The following is a 15,953-nucleotide window of genomic DNA, read 5'->3' on the forward strand; positions in this document are numbered from 1 at the left end:
AATGTATATATTCGTCCGAGTTTTATTCCTTTTTTTTCTTAATGCATTGCCAAAACGTATATGATCGGGAAAAATTATCGGGAATGATTGGAATTGAATCGGGAGCAAAAAAAAAAGCAATCGGATCGGGAAATATCGGGATCGGCAGATACTCAAACTAAAACGATCGGGATCGGATCGGGAGCAAAAAAACATGATCGGAACAACCCTAGTCATAATGTGTCTTTGGAGTCGTGCTTTTTCTGGTCCCTCACCTAGGACCTGTTTTCCATGGGTAACCCTGCCAGGGGCATAAAGCCACAGACAACATAGCTCCTTGGATCATTGGGACATGCAAACACCTCCACCACGATAAGGTGATGACTCACAGAGGGGTATTTGAATTTTAAGTTTTTCAAAATATCCCCCCTACGGAGCGGCCCTGCGCCCCTGTCAACTGATAATGAAGTCTATGTGTCATCATATAAATTTTTGTGTTCCTCACCTCTTTGCCATCTTTGAACCAGATTCCTTTACAGTCCTCACTGCTTAATTTGCAGACTAACTCGGCCTCTGTGCCAAGGATGGCGTTGATGTCAGACAGACCACTGGTGAAGAAAACGCCCGTGTCTAAAGGGTACATAACACCATGGTGTTAGTAACAATCACTCAAATAGTCAAAGCGGTTTTACCTCATTTTTCTTACCAATAACGGTATCGGGAACAAGCGGGCCTTTTCTCACTCTTTTCTTTTTCTCCAAGATGGTCTCCTCTTCCTCAGTATCATCGGTGATTTTGGCATCTGCAGTAGCCTCAGCTTTCTTTGCTTGTGACTTGTTTGCCTTAGGCTTTGCCTCCTCTTCTTCCAATTCTGCTTCCTCTTCTTCCTCTTCCGTTTCATCCTCTTCATATTCCTCATTTTCTATTTCAATTTTCTCTTCTTTTTCTTCTACCTGTTGCTTCTTTTCTGACATTGCTGGTTCTTCAATGGCTTTTGTTTTGGCATCATCTTTAATTTGAGCTTTCTTCTCAACTGTCACTTTTTTCGCCTTTACTTTCTCCTTTGGTTTGGACTTGGATTCTGGTTTTGCTTTAACTTCATCCACTGCTTTAACCTTAGTTATAGAGTCCCCCTCAGCTTTAGTTTTATCCTCTGCTTTAGCTGGAACTTCAGTCTCTCCTTTTGCTTTTGTGGCATCATCTGCCTTAGCTGTAACTTCTGTCTTTCCTTTTGCTGTAGTTGTATCCTCTGCCTTAGTTGTAACTTCTGTCTTTGCTTTTTCTGTAGTCGTATCCTCTCCCTTAGTTTTAACTCTAGTCTCTCCTTTTGCTTTAACCTTCGTCTCGCCTTTTTCTTTAATTTCATTCATGGCATTATCTTCAAGGTTAGTTTCTTTTTCTGGTTTAGTTGTAACATTTGTATTATATTGAACTATAGTCTCTCCTCTTGCTTTGGTTTTATCTTCTGTTTTAGCTTTGACCTCTTCTCTTGTTTTGGATTCAGCCTCTGCTTCAATGTTAGCTTCCATTTCTAACTTAGCTTTAGCTTCAGCTTCCGCCTTGGCCCTGGCGAGCAATTCGTCTTTCTCCTTCTGTAATTTGGCCTGTTGGTCCTCAGCGATCTTTAGCAGATCCGCTCCGCCGCCTCCTGCTCGTGTGGTTTTGCGAGCTTTCTTCTTTCCAACCAAGTTTGGGTCATTGTCCGCTGATTAAACAAATAGTACAGGTACTGGTGTTAGCAATGGCATGTTAAGTTTATGAGCAATTCCATTTTCTATAGCGCTTATCCTACTTGTGTGGACATACCTTCCACTATGAGCCAAGCACTGCAAGATGTGAGACCAGCCACTGCTGAATAGATCCCTTTGTCTAATGGCAGGCAGTCTTTCACAACCAGAGAGTGAATGAGCATATCCTCCGACACGATGATATCGTATTTATCTCCTTGCTGTAGCGTGATGTTCTTTGCCATCCAGTTGAGTTTTTTCATGGGTTGCGAAACGACACACTCAAACACGGCATCTTCTCGTTCAGCAGCTTTCACATCTTGGATCTTGACCAAGAAGTCTACATTGGGAACTAGGGATGGAACGATACATACACTTACACTCAAGATACAATGCACCTCGATATGACATATATAGTGTTGTTAATAACGGCGTCCGAGTATAACGGCGTTACTAACGGTTTTCAATTGTGAGAAATTTTATCAATTACTTTCTTATCTTTGCAACACCGTTACCGTTACTTAGGGGAGCGTTAGTGCGTTACGGCAATTTGGTTGAATCATGACGCACGTGTTGTCTGAAAGACATGGAGAGAGCAGAGCGTTAGTGGGGAGGAGGGAAGGGAGTTGTGACGTCGTTGGGACGCCGTTGGAAACGCGATGCTCGGTGGCTCCAATAATACCTTACTGCAGCTGACAGCCTACAAACTACGACCACATCATGCAACGGTAGATATCACATGTGTGGAGAACTAATTGCGAAATGATAGACTCAGCGGCGTTAGCACATGAATAGAGAACTAGATGTGAAATGACAGACTCGCCGGCGTTTGTAAAAAAAAAAAAGGCGCCATCTTAAAGCACTAGACTTCTCAGGAAGCTCTTTTGTAGCGAACCTTCCTAGCGAAGCAACTTTTTATCTAAAATACTCCTAAATCTGCAAAATCTTGACTTGAATCTATCTTTAAATGTTGAAACAGTTTGAAAAATGTCACCTGTCAAAAGCAGACAGAAGGGAACTAATGTAATAATGGGAACAATTTTAACCACTTTAACGTTTAATTCACAACATTAAATGACTAGTTAGCGCAATATCCGCAATACCCCTGTGTCTAGTTTAGTTTAGGGTAAAGAATTGGGCTAGGGCCTATTGTCCCAAAAACCCTTTGTACTTCACGTTTTTTATTTATTTATTTTTTAATCTCAATTACCTTCTGAGAGAAGTAATTTGCAACTGTAATTATTTGCTTTTTTTTAAAAGTAAGATTAACAACACTGTCGATATGGGAGGAACATGGTACGATATTTGAAAAATATTTAAAAAAAAAAAAATACTGTGTAGTTAATACTTGGTTTTGTTTTAGTTGTACATGCAAATGCTGTATACTGTAGATATATGTATAAAGTGGTCGCAAAATGCAATGGTGAGCGCCTGTCATCTCACATTTTGTGGATTTCAGGCTGCAAAAGAATGTTATCTAGAGCTAGTGAACCCCCCCACCACCTCCTAAAAATTGGTTTAAAGCTAAACAATGTGGAAAAGCTTTTATTTCTAAATATAAATGAAGAACAAACTATCCTTTTGCACTTGTTGCGATTTGTTCACATAGTAACACAAGAATTAATATTTTCTAAAATAAATAGCCATAGAATTCTCAACACTGTTGGTCTCTTGGGCTTCAAGACCACTTGACAGCGTCATAGAGCAAATAAACCACCATGAAGCTTTGAACCAATTGTCTGCAAAGCTTCATTGCTTCAAAAAGCTTCATTTGGCTGCCATTACTCTCTTGGGAGAGATGGACACTCTGCTGTCAACATTGCTTTTGTCTAACATGCCTCATGCCTCCCAGCATGCATGGAAGCGCTACAGATGTAAAGAACAATCAAACTTCATGTTCTGTGCTAATTATTCCTTCAGTTACTGTTCCAGTTGTTTCATTAATCGCTATTTATGCTATTTAGTTTGTTCTTATGTAAACATTGTAGTTTCATTTTAAAACCGTGAGTTTAAATGACCTTTTATTTGGTGACCTGCTATTACTTGTTGTTTGTGAAGTTGGTGAAAGGCTATGGCTTACACATTATAAGTGGAAATTGATCATCCTTTCCTTATAAGTGCCTCAAAATGGTTGTTGGCTACTAGGGTTGGGCATCGTTTGAATTTGAACGGTGTCGATTCCGATTCCACGTTTTGATTCCCGTTCCAAACGCTTCTGATTCTTTTAATAGGTAGGGTAAAAAAATTGCATATTTGATACTAATTTCTTCTCCATTATTATTTTTTTTAATTATATGAACTTTCGAATAACTTTGCTATGAATTTCTCACAGGGCTATTTTTAACTTTGTAAATATCAGTCTTTGAACTTGAATATGATGAAGTTTCTTTTCACGGGAGTGTACTTTCACATAGATTTTTATTTTTCAAAAGCTCACGGAGAAAACATTTAATTATATTCTTTTGCCTATGTTTTAGAGTGTCTTATACTGCAGGCATTTATTGTATTGCATCGATTGTTTTAGATAGCATTTCTACAAGTTAGTTAAGGACTGAGAGTGATTTGTCCCTTGATCTTAAGTTGACTAGTTCTTAAGTTTGATTTATTTCTAAACTGATATTGTTCATCCGTTCACAAGATATTACTATTGTAACTCCGGACTCTACAGTTTTTCTATGGTTTTTCTATGCGTGCTTAGCTTCCCGTAGTGGTGACTTACTGGAAGCAGCGGGCAAAAAGAACCTTAGCTGGATAAGAATCCTTGAGGTGTACAGACGCTATACCTCCTCTGCACTACACATTGTTGGGAACCCCTGATGAAAGAAAATCTGTAAGTTTGCACGTTTTAACAGAGTGTCTGATATCATTTCGGTACTTTGTTATCATTCATATGAAGTGAAGCAACGCATCTTTATGCTAAGCTAAATCAGCCACTTAATATGATTTGCTCATAATGGAGCTAGTCTTCATGTGGCTTCTTCGTGGTGTTCAGCAGCTATTTTTTCTGGTCGGCGGTCAGGGAATCGAAACTTGGAATTGAAATAAAAAAATTCTAACGGTTCCGGGAGAACCGGAGTGTTAGTCCCGGATCCCGTCGATGCCTGATGCCCAACCCTCGTGGCTGCTCATGGTAAGGCTTCTGGGTCAGTAAAACGGTTTGGCTAAACTATTTACTGTATGGTCTAATTTGCTCAAATCATGTGGCAGTACCTCTAGTCTCAAAGCGTATTGCGACATCTTCTATCGCGATACATCACTAAATGATATTTTGTCCCAAATCCACTAGAAACTGCATGAGCAGACTACCATATTTTTCGGATTATAAATCGCACCTGAGTATAAATCGCACAAGCCATAAAATGCCCAATGAAGAGTAAAAAAAACTTATATAAGTCGCACTGGAGTATAAGTTGGATTTTTGGGGGAAATTTACTTGATAAAATCCAGCACATACAACAGATATTTCATCTTGAAAGGCAATTAAAAAAAAAAATACAACATGGAACAACATGCCGAATAAGTGTACAGTATGATAATGTTACATGATGCATGATCAACAAAATGCGAACGTGGCCGGAATGTTAACGTAACATAGCTATTAAGAGTTATTCAGATAACTATAGCATAAAGAACATGCTAACACGTTTAGCAAACCATCAGTGTCACTCCAAAACACTAAAATAACATGTGAAATGATATAAAAATGTGGTAATAATTTCACACGAAGGTCGCTCCTGAGTGTAAGTCACACCCCCCCAGCCAAACTATGAAAAAAACTGCAACTTATAGTTAAAAAAATACGGTATATTTCAGGTTAGTTCAGATATGTACGATGAAAGCCATAAATTGTGTTGCGAAATCTCACTTTTTAATTCAGTCGAGAAGATCTTGACTCCATCAATCTCCACTTGGTATAATCCAGCATCCTCTGGATTAATACCATTGATGCTGAACACAAACTTCTTCCCCACTTGCTTTAAGGCATGTTTAACCTCTACATCATCATCAAAAGGAACCATCACGCCATCCTGCCAGAGCACATTCAAAATGCAATTTTTTTTACTCATTCAGATTTACTGCAATGTTTCAATAGTGCCTGACCTTATACAAGAAGATTTTGCTTGTAGGGTCTTTGAGGGACATTTCAAGTTCAAACTCTGCTCCAGTACCGTTCAATTCAATGTGCCTTAGATTGCAAAGCCTCTCCACAACCTGTTTTTAGAAAGATCCGGGCAAAAAAGATTCAATAAATTGCCACATTCTGTTGCCAACACGCAGAAGAATAGAAAATGACCTTTTCTTGCTCCTCTTCCCTCTCTAGCTTCTTTTCGTTTAGTTTTTTCAGCATCCAGCGAAAATCGGTCACTCCATACTCACTGCAGATATTCTCATAATCTTTTTTATCAGCGCTCAATAAAAGGTCCCAAAACTTGTCATCGATAACTCGTTTAACATCAGGCTTAGGTCCCGCGCCGGCTCTTTGCAAAGAAATGAATTGATATCAGAATGTCATTGGCTTTTGGCACACGGATACATTGGTGCTTCACTTACGTGCTTTTTAAGACCTTCTTGAAGTTTTCAGGGATTTCGCGGATAGCTAGAATGCATTGGGGATGACTTTGTGAATAATTCAATCAATGTACACGTGACTTTGCATGTCGAACAGTGTGAAGTGTTTACTTTACCTGTTCTCGATTGCTGCAAGGCTCTGCTCTTTTTATAGCCAACTAAACATTGAAATATTGGAAAATTAATTGATTACTACAGTATTTGCTATTATTATCATTGATTATTTGGTAAGTGACTCACCCTCAATGACATTTAGAACAGCAGTAACGACAGCTTGTCCATACTCGTTTCTGGCAAAACACTTGTAGATGTCGGTGTGCTCAACTGCTACGTCCGGTATCTTGGATAAAAACAAAAATCAACAGTTACAGTGGTACGAAAAAGTATCAGAACCTTTTGGAATTTCTCACATTTCTGCATAAAATGACCATCAAATGTGATCTGGTTTTTGTCAAAATCACACAGATGTAGAAACAGTGTCTGCTTGAACTAAAACCACCCAAACATTTATAGCTTTTCATATTGGGGTGGAAAAATAAGTAAGTGAACCCTCTCCCTAAGGAGACTTAAAAAGCAATTGAAACCATTTTTTACTAAACAATTTAAGTCAGGTGTGTGCCCAATCACTGGTTAGTGGTTTAAAGCTGCCCTGCCCACTATAAAACACACCTGGTAAGAATTGTCTTGATGAGAAGCATTGTGAGCATGCGATTAAGGATTGTTGATTTGTATTGAAGGGAATAGGTACCGTTCTCGCACACGCCATATAATTGTTTGCATTAGTCTAATACATTCATCTAACTATAGTTTAGGCAGACTTCACTCCATGCCCTTGGACACAGTAAAGTGAATCACCTTATCAGGGCTCATGAGGGGGAAATGGAAAAATGGTACCGTTTCTTGTAGGCACTAACTGTTTGCATTACTCTAACACACGTAATATAATTAATCAGGGAACAGTATCATTTATCATATTTACTGTAGGACTGTACTATTTTAACACACCTAATACTATAAAATAAATAGCACACCATAGTTTAATGAAAAGAAGCAGAATAGATGCACAACGCCATCTTATCACAGAAGCCGCATCAACTCTTGCAATCAGTTCTCCCGACCACCAACAAGGGCAAAGAGCAGCGCGCTTTGTCCTAAAACAAGTAGTGCCAGCCCGGATAACAAAGTTGATAGCGGGTGCTTGGGACCTCAAGACCAGCGTCGGTCGCTGTGTTTTTGCCTTGTTTTTGACCATTGTCGACGAATAAATTGTCAACCTGCTTTCCGTGAGTCTTCTTCAAACTTTTGGAACGTGGAGTCAGTACAAAGGGTTAACATAAGAGGTGAACGCGCGGAATTTCCGCCTTCCCAGTTGGCGCGCGGAAGTGGTGAGCAGCGGAGCACCATTTCCGTTTGGCTGCCGCCGTTTTCCCGCGGCTTGGCCGAGGGGGCGAATTCCAACAGTATAAAGCTGGGAAAGGATATACAAAACATTCTCTAAAAGTCTGGATGCTCATCAATCGACAGTCAGAGAAGTTTTCTACAACTAGTGAGAGTTTGGCACTGTTGCTTCTCTCCCAAGGCGTGGCCGTCCACCAAAGATGACACTAAGAGTTCAGCTTAGAATACTCAGGTAAAAAATAGAACTCTAGAGTGTCTGCTAAAGACTTACAGATACAGTGCCCTCCATAATTATTGGCACCCCTGAAAAGATGTGTTTTTTAGCTTATAATATTTTTTTTATTCAAATAATATGGGACCTTAATGGAAAAAAAGAAAAGCTCAATCTTGGTCTCACACAAAAATACACACGGTCCCAGGCTTCAACTGGGACCGTGTGCTTTGGTCAGATGAGACCAAGATTGAGCTTTTTGGTAACAAACACTCTAAGTGGGTCTGGCGTGCCACGAAAGATGCGCATGCTGAAAAGCACCTCGTACCCACTGTGAAGTATGGGGGTGGGTCAGTGATGCTGTGGGGCTATTTCGCTTCCAAAGGCCCTGGGAACCTTGTTAGGGTGCGTGGCATCATGAATGCTTTGAAATACCAGGACATTTTAAATCAAAATCTGTTGCCCAAAAGCTGAAGATCACTGGGTCTTTCAGCAAGACAATGACCCTAAACATACTGGACTGTCTCAGAAAATTAGAATACACAATATTCTAATTTTTTGAGACAGTCCTGTGTATATATACAGGACTGTCTCAGGAAATTAGAATACACAATATTCTAATTTCCTGAGACAGTCAGGAAATTAGAATATTGTGTATTCTAATTTCCTGAGACAGTCCTGTATATATACAGTCAGGAAAACACAGTCAGGAAATTAGAATATTGTGTATTCTAATTTCCTGAGACAGTCCTGTATATATACACAGGAATGTCTCAAAAAATTAGAATATTGTGTATTCTAATTTTCTGAGACAGTCCAGTATGTCCAAATCTACACAGAAGTGGTTCACCAGACACAAAATCAAGCTCCTCCCATGGCCATCTCAGTCCCCAGACCTTGTTTTGTTGGCAAAAGGGGGTTGTACAAAGTACTAACACCAGGGGTGCTAATAATTGTGACACACATTATTTGATGTCAAATATTTTTTTCTTTATGTGGGATTTTTTCCCCACTGAATGAATGCACTTGTATTGAAGGATTTTCTCTTTTTTCCCCATTAAGGTCCCATATTATTTGAAAAAAAAATATATATATATTAGAAGCTAAAACACATCTCTTTCAGGGGTGTCAATAATTATGGAGGGCACTGTATCACTGCCACAGTCCACTATGTGTGTGCACACATCAACTATATGTAAAATATGGTCAAGAATGGTGTTCATGGGAGGACTCCATGGAGGAAGCCACAGCTGTCTAAAAAAAAAAAAAACATTGTTGCTCGTTTAATGTTCGCAAAAAAGCACTTGGACACTCCACAGAAGTTTTGGCAAAATATTTTGTGGACTGATGAAACCAAAGTTGAATTCTTTGGGAGTAACACACAATGTCATGTGTGGGGGAAAAACGGAACAGCTCATCAACATCAACAATTCATCCCCACTGTGAAGCATGGTGAAGGGAGCATCATGGTTTGGGGCTGTTTTGCTACCTCGGAGCCTGGGCAACTTGCGATCATTAATGGAAGAATGACAAAAGAAGAAGGACAAAATATAAGTTCTGGAGTGGCCAAGTCAAAGTCTAGACTTGAACCCCATTGAGATGCTGTGGCATGATCTAAAGACAGCGATTCATGCCAGACATCCCAGGAATTTGACTGAACTACAGCAGTTCTGTAGAGAAGAATGAGCCAAGATTAGTCCTGATCGATGTGCCAGACTGATCTGCGGCTACAGGAAGCGTCTGATTGAAGTTATTGCTGCCAAAGGTGGGGAGGGGGGATGGGAAACAAGTTATTAAATGTGATGGTTCACATACTTATCCCCCCCCCATCGTTGATTTCATATTATGATTATGACAAAGATCAGATCACATTTGATGGTGATTTTATGCAGAAATGTGAGAAATTCCAAAAGGTTCAGATACTTTTTCATACCACTATATATCAACTGGCTAATTCTCAGTTCTTTCAGCCTGGTTTATTTGAATTGTTTTTACGAGCTCACCTGTATAGTGTGCTCACCGGAATGAGCGTCATAGACCATTTTGTAATTCTCTGGATCGATTTCCCCATCATTTCTCGTCCACGACACCGTCGGCGCTGGTTTGCCGATAACAATTGCTTTGAAAATGGCCAGCTTTCCTGGAAATAGGCCATGGAATTGGCTAGTCGTTAAAGCGTAATGTGCCACATACAAAAATAAACACAGCTTTGACACAGGGCGGATGTTTTATTTTTCCGATAGTACCTTCTTGAATTGTCAGCGCGATGGGTTTTCGGGTGAAATCTGGGGTGCTCATGCCAGCGGGGACTTCCTCTACAAACTGAGTGATCATCACTCCTGGCACCTTGGACCTCTTTTTGATGTTCACTGACAAAATATAATGGAAAAATGGATTGACTGAATTTAATCAAAACATTTTTGGAAATTTCCAGATTATCGTATTTGTGTGACCTTAATGCTCACTTAACGTCTTTTATTTACACCCAAATTTTGTATTTATCAATCAGTGCACCTCATGTATAAATTCTGGTTTTGTTTAATGACTTTGAACCTATTTTGTTGGAGATTATGGCAACTGTATTCAAATGGCTAAACTGTAAAAAAATAAAAATTCCAATACACTACCGTTCAAAGGTTTGGGGTCTAACCCCAAACTTTTGAACTGTAGTGTACATAATGAAAAATCCCATATGATACTAGGTAGTATAAGTCATGCCAAATTAAATATTTTAAAGTAGACATAACTCAAATTATTAAGTTCTTGAGTATTTTTTACTTATTTTATCAGTTTAAAATCGACTGAAACACTGAAAGATGATATGTCTGTCGTTGCCAATTGCAGCCAATGAGTTAAAAAATTACATTCTAACTACTTAATGGAAATCCAGTTTACCTATGCAGTCGAACAGGACTGGTTAATCAACAAAAATACCGTATTGGCCAGAATACAAGACGGTGTTTTTTGCATTGAAATAAGACTGAAAAAGAGGGGGTCGTCTTATAGCCGCGGTCTAGACATTATACCCATTCATGACGCTAGATGACGCCAGATATCATTGAAGCGATGTTCTGTCATGACAGATCTCGGCTACTCTCCCCATTCACGACGCTAGATGGCGCCAGATATCATTGAAGCGATGTTGTGTCATGACAGATCTCAGCTACTCTCAAGTTTAACCAGTTAGCAATTTTTTATTGCAATGTTTTTCCTTATTCAGATTTGTTTCAAAGACTACAGTTACAGTTAGACTTTACTTTGATGGTTAATGCACTTATTGCAATTTTGTTGTTTTATCACAATAGATTGGTTTATTTACATTTCAAAAACCAGAAACCATTCATTTACAAATGTGATTAAACTTTAGTTTACATATTTAAATGTTCAGATATTAAGATTTGAATGAGGCAAAATAACATGATTTTTCTCTCAAATATATTATTATTAGGGCTGTCAAACGATTGAAAATTTTAATCGAGTTAATTCCAGCTTAAAAATGAATTAATCGTAATTAATCGCAATTCAAACCATCTATAAAATGTGCCATATTTTTCTGTAAATTATTGTTGGAATGGAAAGGACATAAGATGGATATATACATTCAACATACGGTTAGGCCTGTCGCGATAACAAATTTTAGTGTGCGATAATTATTCTCATAAATTATTGCGATATGCGATATTATTGCGCCCCCCCAATTTTTTTTAACCAATTTACAATAACACAGTGCGAATACAGTATATATTAATAGATCAAGTACACCCATTTAAACACGATATTTACTCTTAAATTCAAATATACTTTTTAAGAAATCACAACTAAAAACAATAGACCCTGCCTCTTAAGTAAAATACAACAATATTGATACCGCACAGAAACACAGAATAAATGTGTTTAAAAAAAAAAATGCACTTAATAACTTAAGCATTTAGGAAAATGAAAACATTTCCCGTCATAGCTTCTGCAATGGTGTTCCATAGGGATGCAACGATACAGTTAAGTCATGGTTCGGTACGAATTTAATACGGGGGACACGATTTTCGATCCGATTCAATACATTTAATGCTCTGTAAAAAGAAATAACAATTGTATTTAAAAAAAATTTTTTTTTGCTAACGAGCAAAAATTAAATTGCCATCATATAAACACGCATTTTAGTGCATAATATTTACGTGCTTACTTCTTACTGATATGAAAAAAATTTGTTTAAAAGTGCTGAGAACAATCTTTACTGTTTGTAAAGTGAGGCAGGGCACACCGTTGATTGCTACAGCTCTCTTAGCAGCCAGGTTTACTACATGAGCAAGACATCCTATTTATGGTCCGAATTCATCTGTGTCACGTACTGAATTAACAATATTTGCAACATTATCTATAGTCACTGGTATGGATTGATTTGGCCTTCTTAACCTCATGTGACAAATGACAGTTTAGAATTCATCCATGTAGTATATGGACTACATGTCCCATAATCACTCTGGGCTCACGTAGCCAATGGCATGGGACGTAGCACATCTAGTTTGCCATTTCATGATATCTAGTGTGTGCGCGCAACCGCGCATTAAAAAACTTAGCAAGCGCCGCTGGAGTCACGTCTGCTCATTACTACACCAGCATATGACGGCTTTCATAAACATGACGAGTTTGAAGCACAGCGCTTTTAATTTCATTCAGCTGTTCGTTGTCAAAGTGAGTTTATTCGTATCAGCCAAGTCGGTAACAATGTTTTGGAGGACTTCGTTGTAAATATCCAGCGTTGTGCCGAAAAATAGCCGCCCCGCGTGAAATGTCACTCCTGACGGGAGCGCCCACACGTCAACAACACCGGCGCGCCATAGATGGTCCACAGTCACTCCGGAGCACTGACGCGGCCGGTATAAGTTGAACAATAGGATATAATGGGAACGATTGGCTCTGGCGCTAGTTTTTGCCGGACCTGGAACGAAGATGCATTTTGCGCAGTTGGTAACGAACTTTTAACAGCACGTCTGCCGCACGCGCGCACACGTGCACGCGAGGCGATAAATCGCAGCGGAAAAATTACCGCCTTCATTTTTATATATTGCGCGATAAATGGAATTATTGCATATTGCGACAGGCTTACATACGGTACATAAGTTCTGTATTTGTTTATTATAACAATAAATCAACTAGATGGCATTAACATTATTAACATTCTGTTAAAGCGATCTGTGGATAGAAAGATGTAGTTCTTAAAAGATAAATGTTAGAACAATTTATAGAAATTTTATATTAAAAACCCTCTTAATGTTTTCGTTTTATTAAAATATGTAAAATTTTCAATCAAAAAATAAACTAGTAGCCCGCCATTGTTGATGTCAATAATTACCCAATGCTCATAGGTGCTGAAGCCCATAAAATCAGTAACACCCATGCACCAGCAGAGGGCGACAAAACTCCAAAAAACACAAGTAACAAGTGGACATTGCACTTTTCTGTCATTTTAATCTGTTTGAGCGTGGCATATACGTTAATTGCGTCAAATATTTTAACATGATCAATTTTAAAAAATCAATTACTGCCCGTTAACGCGATAATTTTGACAGCCCTAATTATTATAAATTATAATCATGTGTTTTCAGATGTACTGTAATTATTTTCTGTATAAAAATTAATATGGTGTTCAAAAAGTCTTTTTTTTTTTTCAAACTTGAGTCTTGAAAAAGAGGAGGTCGTCTTATAATCAGGGCCGTCTTATATTCGGGCCAATACGGTAACTAAATATATAAACAAAATGTTGAGTTCAATTTACTTAAAATTTTGAATTCTATTTTATTTTGGAATTTATTTAAATTGTTTGACTTGAAATTTCAAGTTCTGCCTCAATTTTATTTATTTATTTATTTTTGCCATGAAAAGTTATTGCAGCCTACAGTGCTACTTATGTTAAAACATAGACCCTAAGAGTAAAATATTTGGTAACACTATTTGACATTTGCGTCATAAGACTGTCATATCATAATTATGACATGACACTGTCATGAGCATCAATAAATGCTTATGACACATGTCATTAAGTGTCATCCGGCTAAATTTGTCATTAACTCCATTTATGTCCGGTCCGCATTTCTTACATCCATTCAAAAGTGACATAATTTGCCAGATGAAACTTAATGACATCTGCCATAAGCATTCATTACGGTAATTCTCATGACAAGGTTATGTCATAATTATCATCATATGGCAGTCTTATGAAGCCACTGTCAAATAAAGTGTTAACAAATACTTTACAATCAAAGTAAATTAGTTTAAAATAGTTGTTCAAATAGTTCAAAGTAGTTTAACTAGTAGTTCAGTAGTAGTAATTAGTGGTTTAATTTAAACTCATTCACGTAAGTATCACCTAAAACAAATAATGTTTAAATAATAAATAAAACAATAGTACCAATGTTAAAAGATTTTTAAAAAATGGCAAATGCATAGCAGTATTAAAAAAACTAAAGTAAAATGACAAATGCACTACATTGATGCACTAATGCGCCTTATAATCATGAAAATACACGTGTTCATTGATTCATCTTAAGCTATCCTGGAAATAAATTTGAATAAGACAGGAGGGAAAAATATTTACCTTGCCCAATAGCAGTGGGCTCCACATCCTTCATCCTACGTATTTTAAACATTTTGATTGAGATTCACAGATTGGAAAGCTGCTCTGTAAAACACATAAATGTATTCATTTATTTTACATTAAGTTAGGACAACAATTCATTCATCGAAAAATTGATTCATACTGTATATTCAGTGGCATGGTATTGACTGATGATTAGAATATTTTGGAATCTTTACTATACAGATTCATTACATCAAATAATACAGGTAGTCCCCAGGTTAAGAACGAGTTCCGTTCCTAGGTTGGCGATGTAACCTGAATTTCCGCGTAAGTCGGAATGAACACTTTAAGTACCTCTAAATACAAAATAACTGTCCAAAAACATATATGGCATATTAATAAGATCAAGTAAAAAAATAAGATCCTGTGAGGTACGTTGTGTTAAATGCCGTGATATTGAATGACTATTCAAACTTAAAAAAATGACACTAAAAAAGTTGGACTTTACTCGCGAGTGAGTTGCTCTGCTGAGAGAAAAGAGCGCTGTGGAGAATGGAGGTCAGAGAGGGGGGATATTATGGCCGCTCAGGTCGCATCTCTTAATGCGAGCCACGCCGTCCGAACTCAAAAAAAACAGATCGGGACTTCCATGAGGAGTTGGCACCGGGGGAGAAGCAGCAGCATGAGAACAAGGGAGTGAGAAGTCCGAAGAAGGCGCATTGTCGGTGGTCAGGGAAGAACCGGAGGTTGGGGCGGGCGTCATGACTCTCCCAAGCCGAAAAGGGCGCTTCTTGGGCAGACACATGAGAATCGACGATGACAGCGGGTCGGACCTGAAGCGTCAGGAACTGCAGGATGGCAGTGACGCTGCTGGGGGATGAGGCCTGGCAAAAACTTGGTACTGTTTATGCGACTTAACTTAAAAAAAAAGAAAAAGAATACACAACTGGGGACAGAATGGCAGACGAGACTTCGGCGTCGTAAAGTCGAAATCGCGTAAGTCGGGTACATCGTAACCCGGGGACTACCTGTAATGATCACCATATATATTACATGTTTCTCCATAAAATATACAAAGCATTATTTTAAAGTAAAATCCTCCATTGGACATGAATAGTGAAGACATGCCATTAGGTCATGGTTATGCAGAGTGAAATTTTACTGTAACGGTTCAGATATCCACAAGTGAGTAACTTCATACGTACCGTAAATGCCAGAACTCCCGGGGTCATCAAATACTTGCATGCCACCTATAAATTCCCGCAAGTGACGAGACCCACTTTTGCAGCCAGTGGGTCACACAAGTCATAAAGCCATCAGTCACGGAAGTGACGTAAAGCAACACCTTGTATGCCCAAGGATTTAAGTTTTTATTCTTAATACATATAGAATTGGGCGAGCATTCATAATGTGATTCATGGCAAATATATTTTGTGTTCCCTCCCTAAGGAAATATTTTCTTGTTAACTCTTTTGATAAAATACCTGAAGTCAAT

The 15,953-nt window shown here is 38.3% G+C and overlaps 1 protein-coding gene across 1 annotated transcript in view; it reads right to left on the minus strand.

Annotated features, from left to right (window-relative positions):
• The window catches only part of LOC130922088 (immunoglobulin-like and fibronectin type III domain-containing protein 1), a 30,602-nt gene extending 16,074 nt beyond the window's left edge, over positions 1-14,528 (minus strand). The window contains exons 1-11 of the mRNA XM_057846603.1: positions 14,477-14,528; positions 10,131-10,253; positions 9,888-10,024; positions 6,516-6,615; positions 6,392-6,433; positions 6,258-6,303; positions 6,001-6,184; positions 5,808-5,918; positions 5,572-5,734; positions 686-1,684; positions 485-609 (exon numbers count right to left, since the gene is read on the minus strand). Of these exons, the coding sequence (XP_057702586.1) occupies positions 485-609; positions 686-1,684; positions 5,572-5,734; positions 5,808-5,918; positions 6,001-6,184; positions 6,258-6,303; positions 6,392-6,433; positions 6,516-6,615; positions 9,888-10,024; positions 10,131-10,253; positions 14,477-14,528 (2,082 nt within the window). The remainder of the gene's footprint in view (positions 1-484; positions 610-685; positions 1,685-5,571; positions 5,735-5,807; positions 5,919-6,000; positions 6,185-6,257; positions 6,304-6,391; positions 6,434-6,515; positions 6,616-9,887; positions 10,025-10,130; positions 10,254-14,476) is intronic.
• Positions 14,529-15,953: the final 1,425 nt, after the last annotated feature.

Source organism: Corythoichthys intestinalis, chromosome 9, assembly GCF_030265065.1.
Source record: "Corythoichthys intestinalis isolate RoL2023-P3 chromosome 9, ASM3026506v1, whole genome shotgun sequence".
NCBI lineage: Eukaryota > Metazoa > Chordata > Actinopteri > Syngnathiformes > Syngnathidae > Corythoichthys > Corythoichthys intestinalis.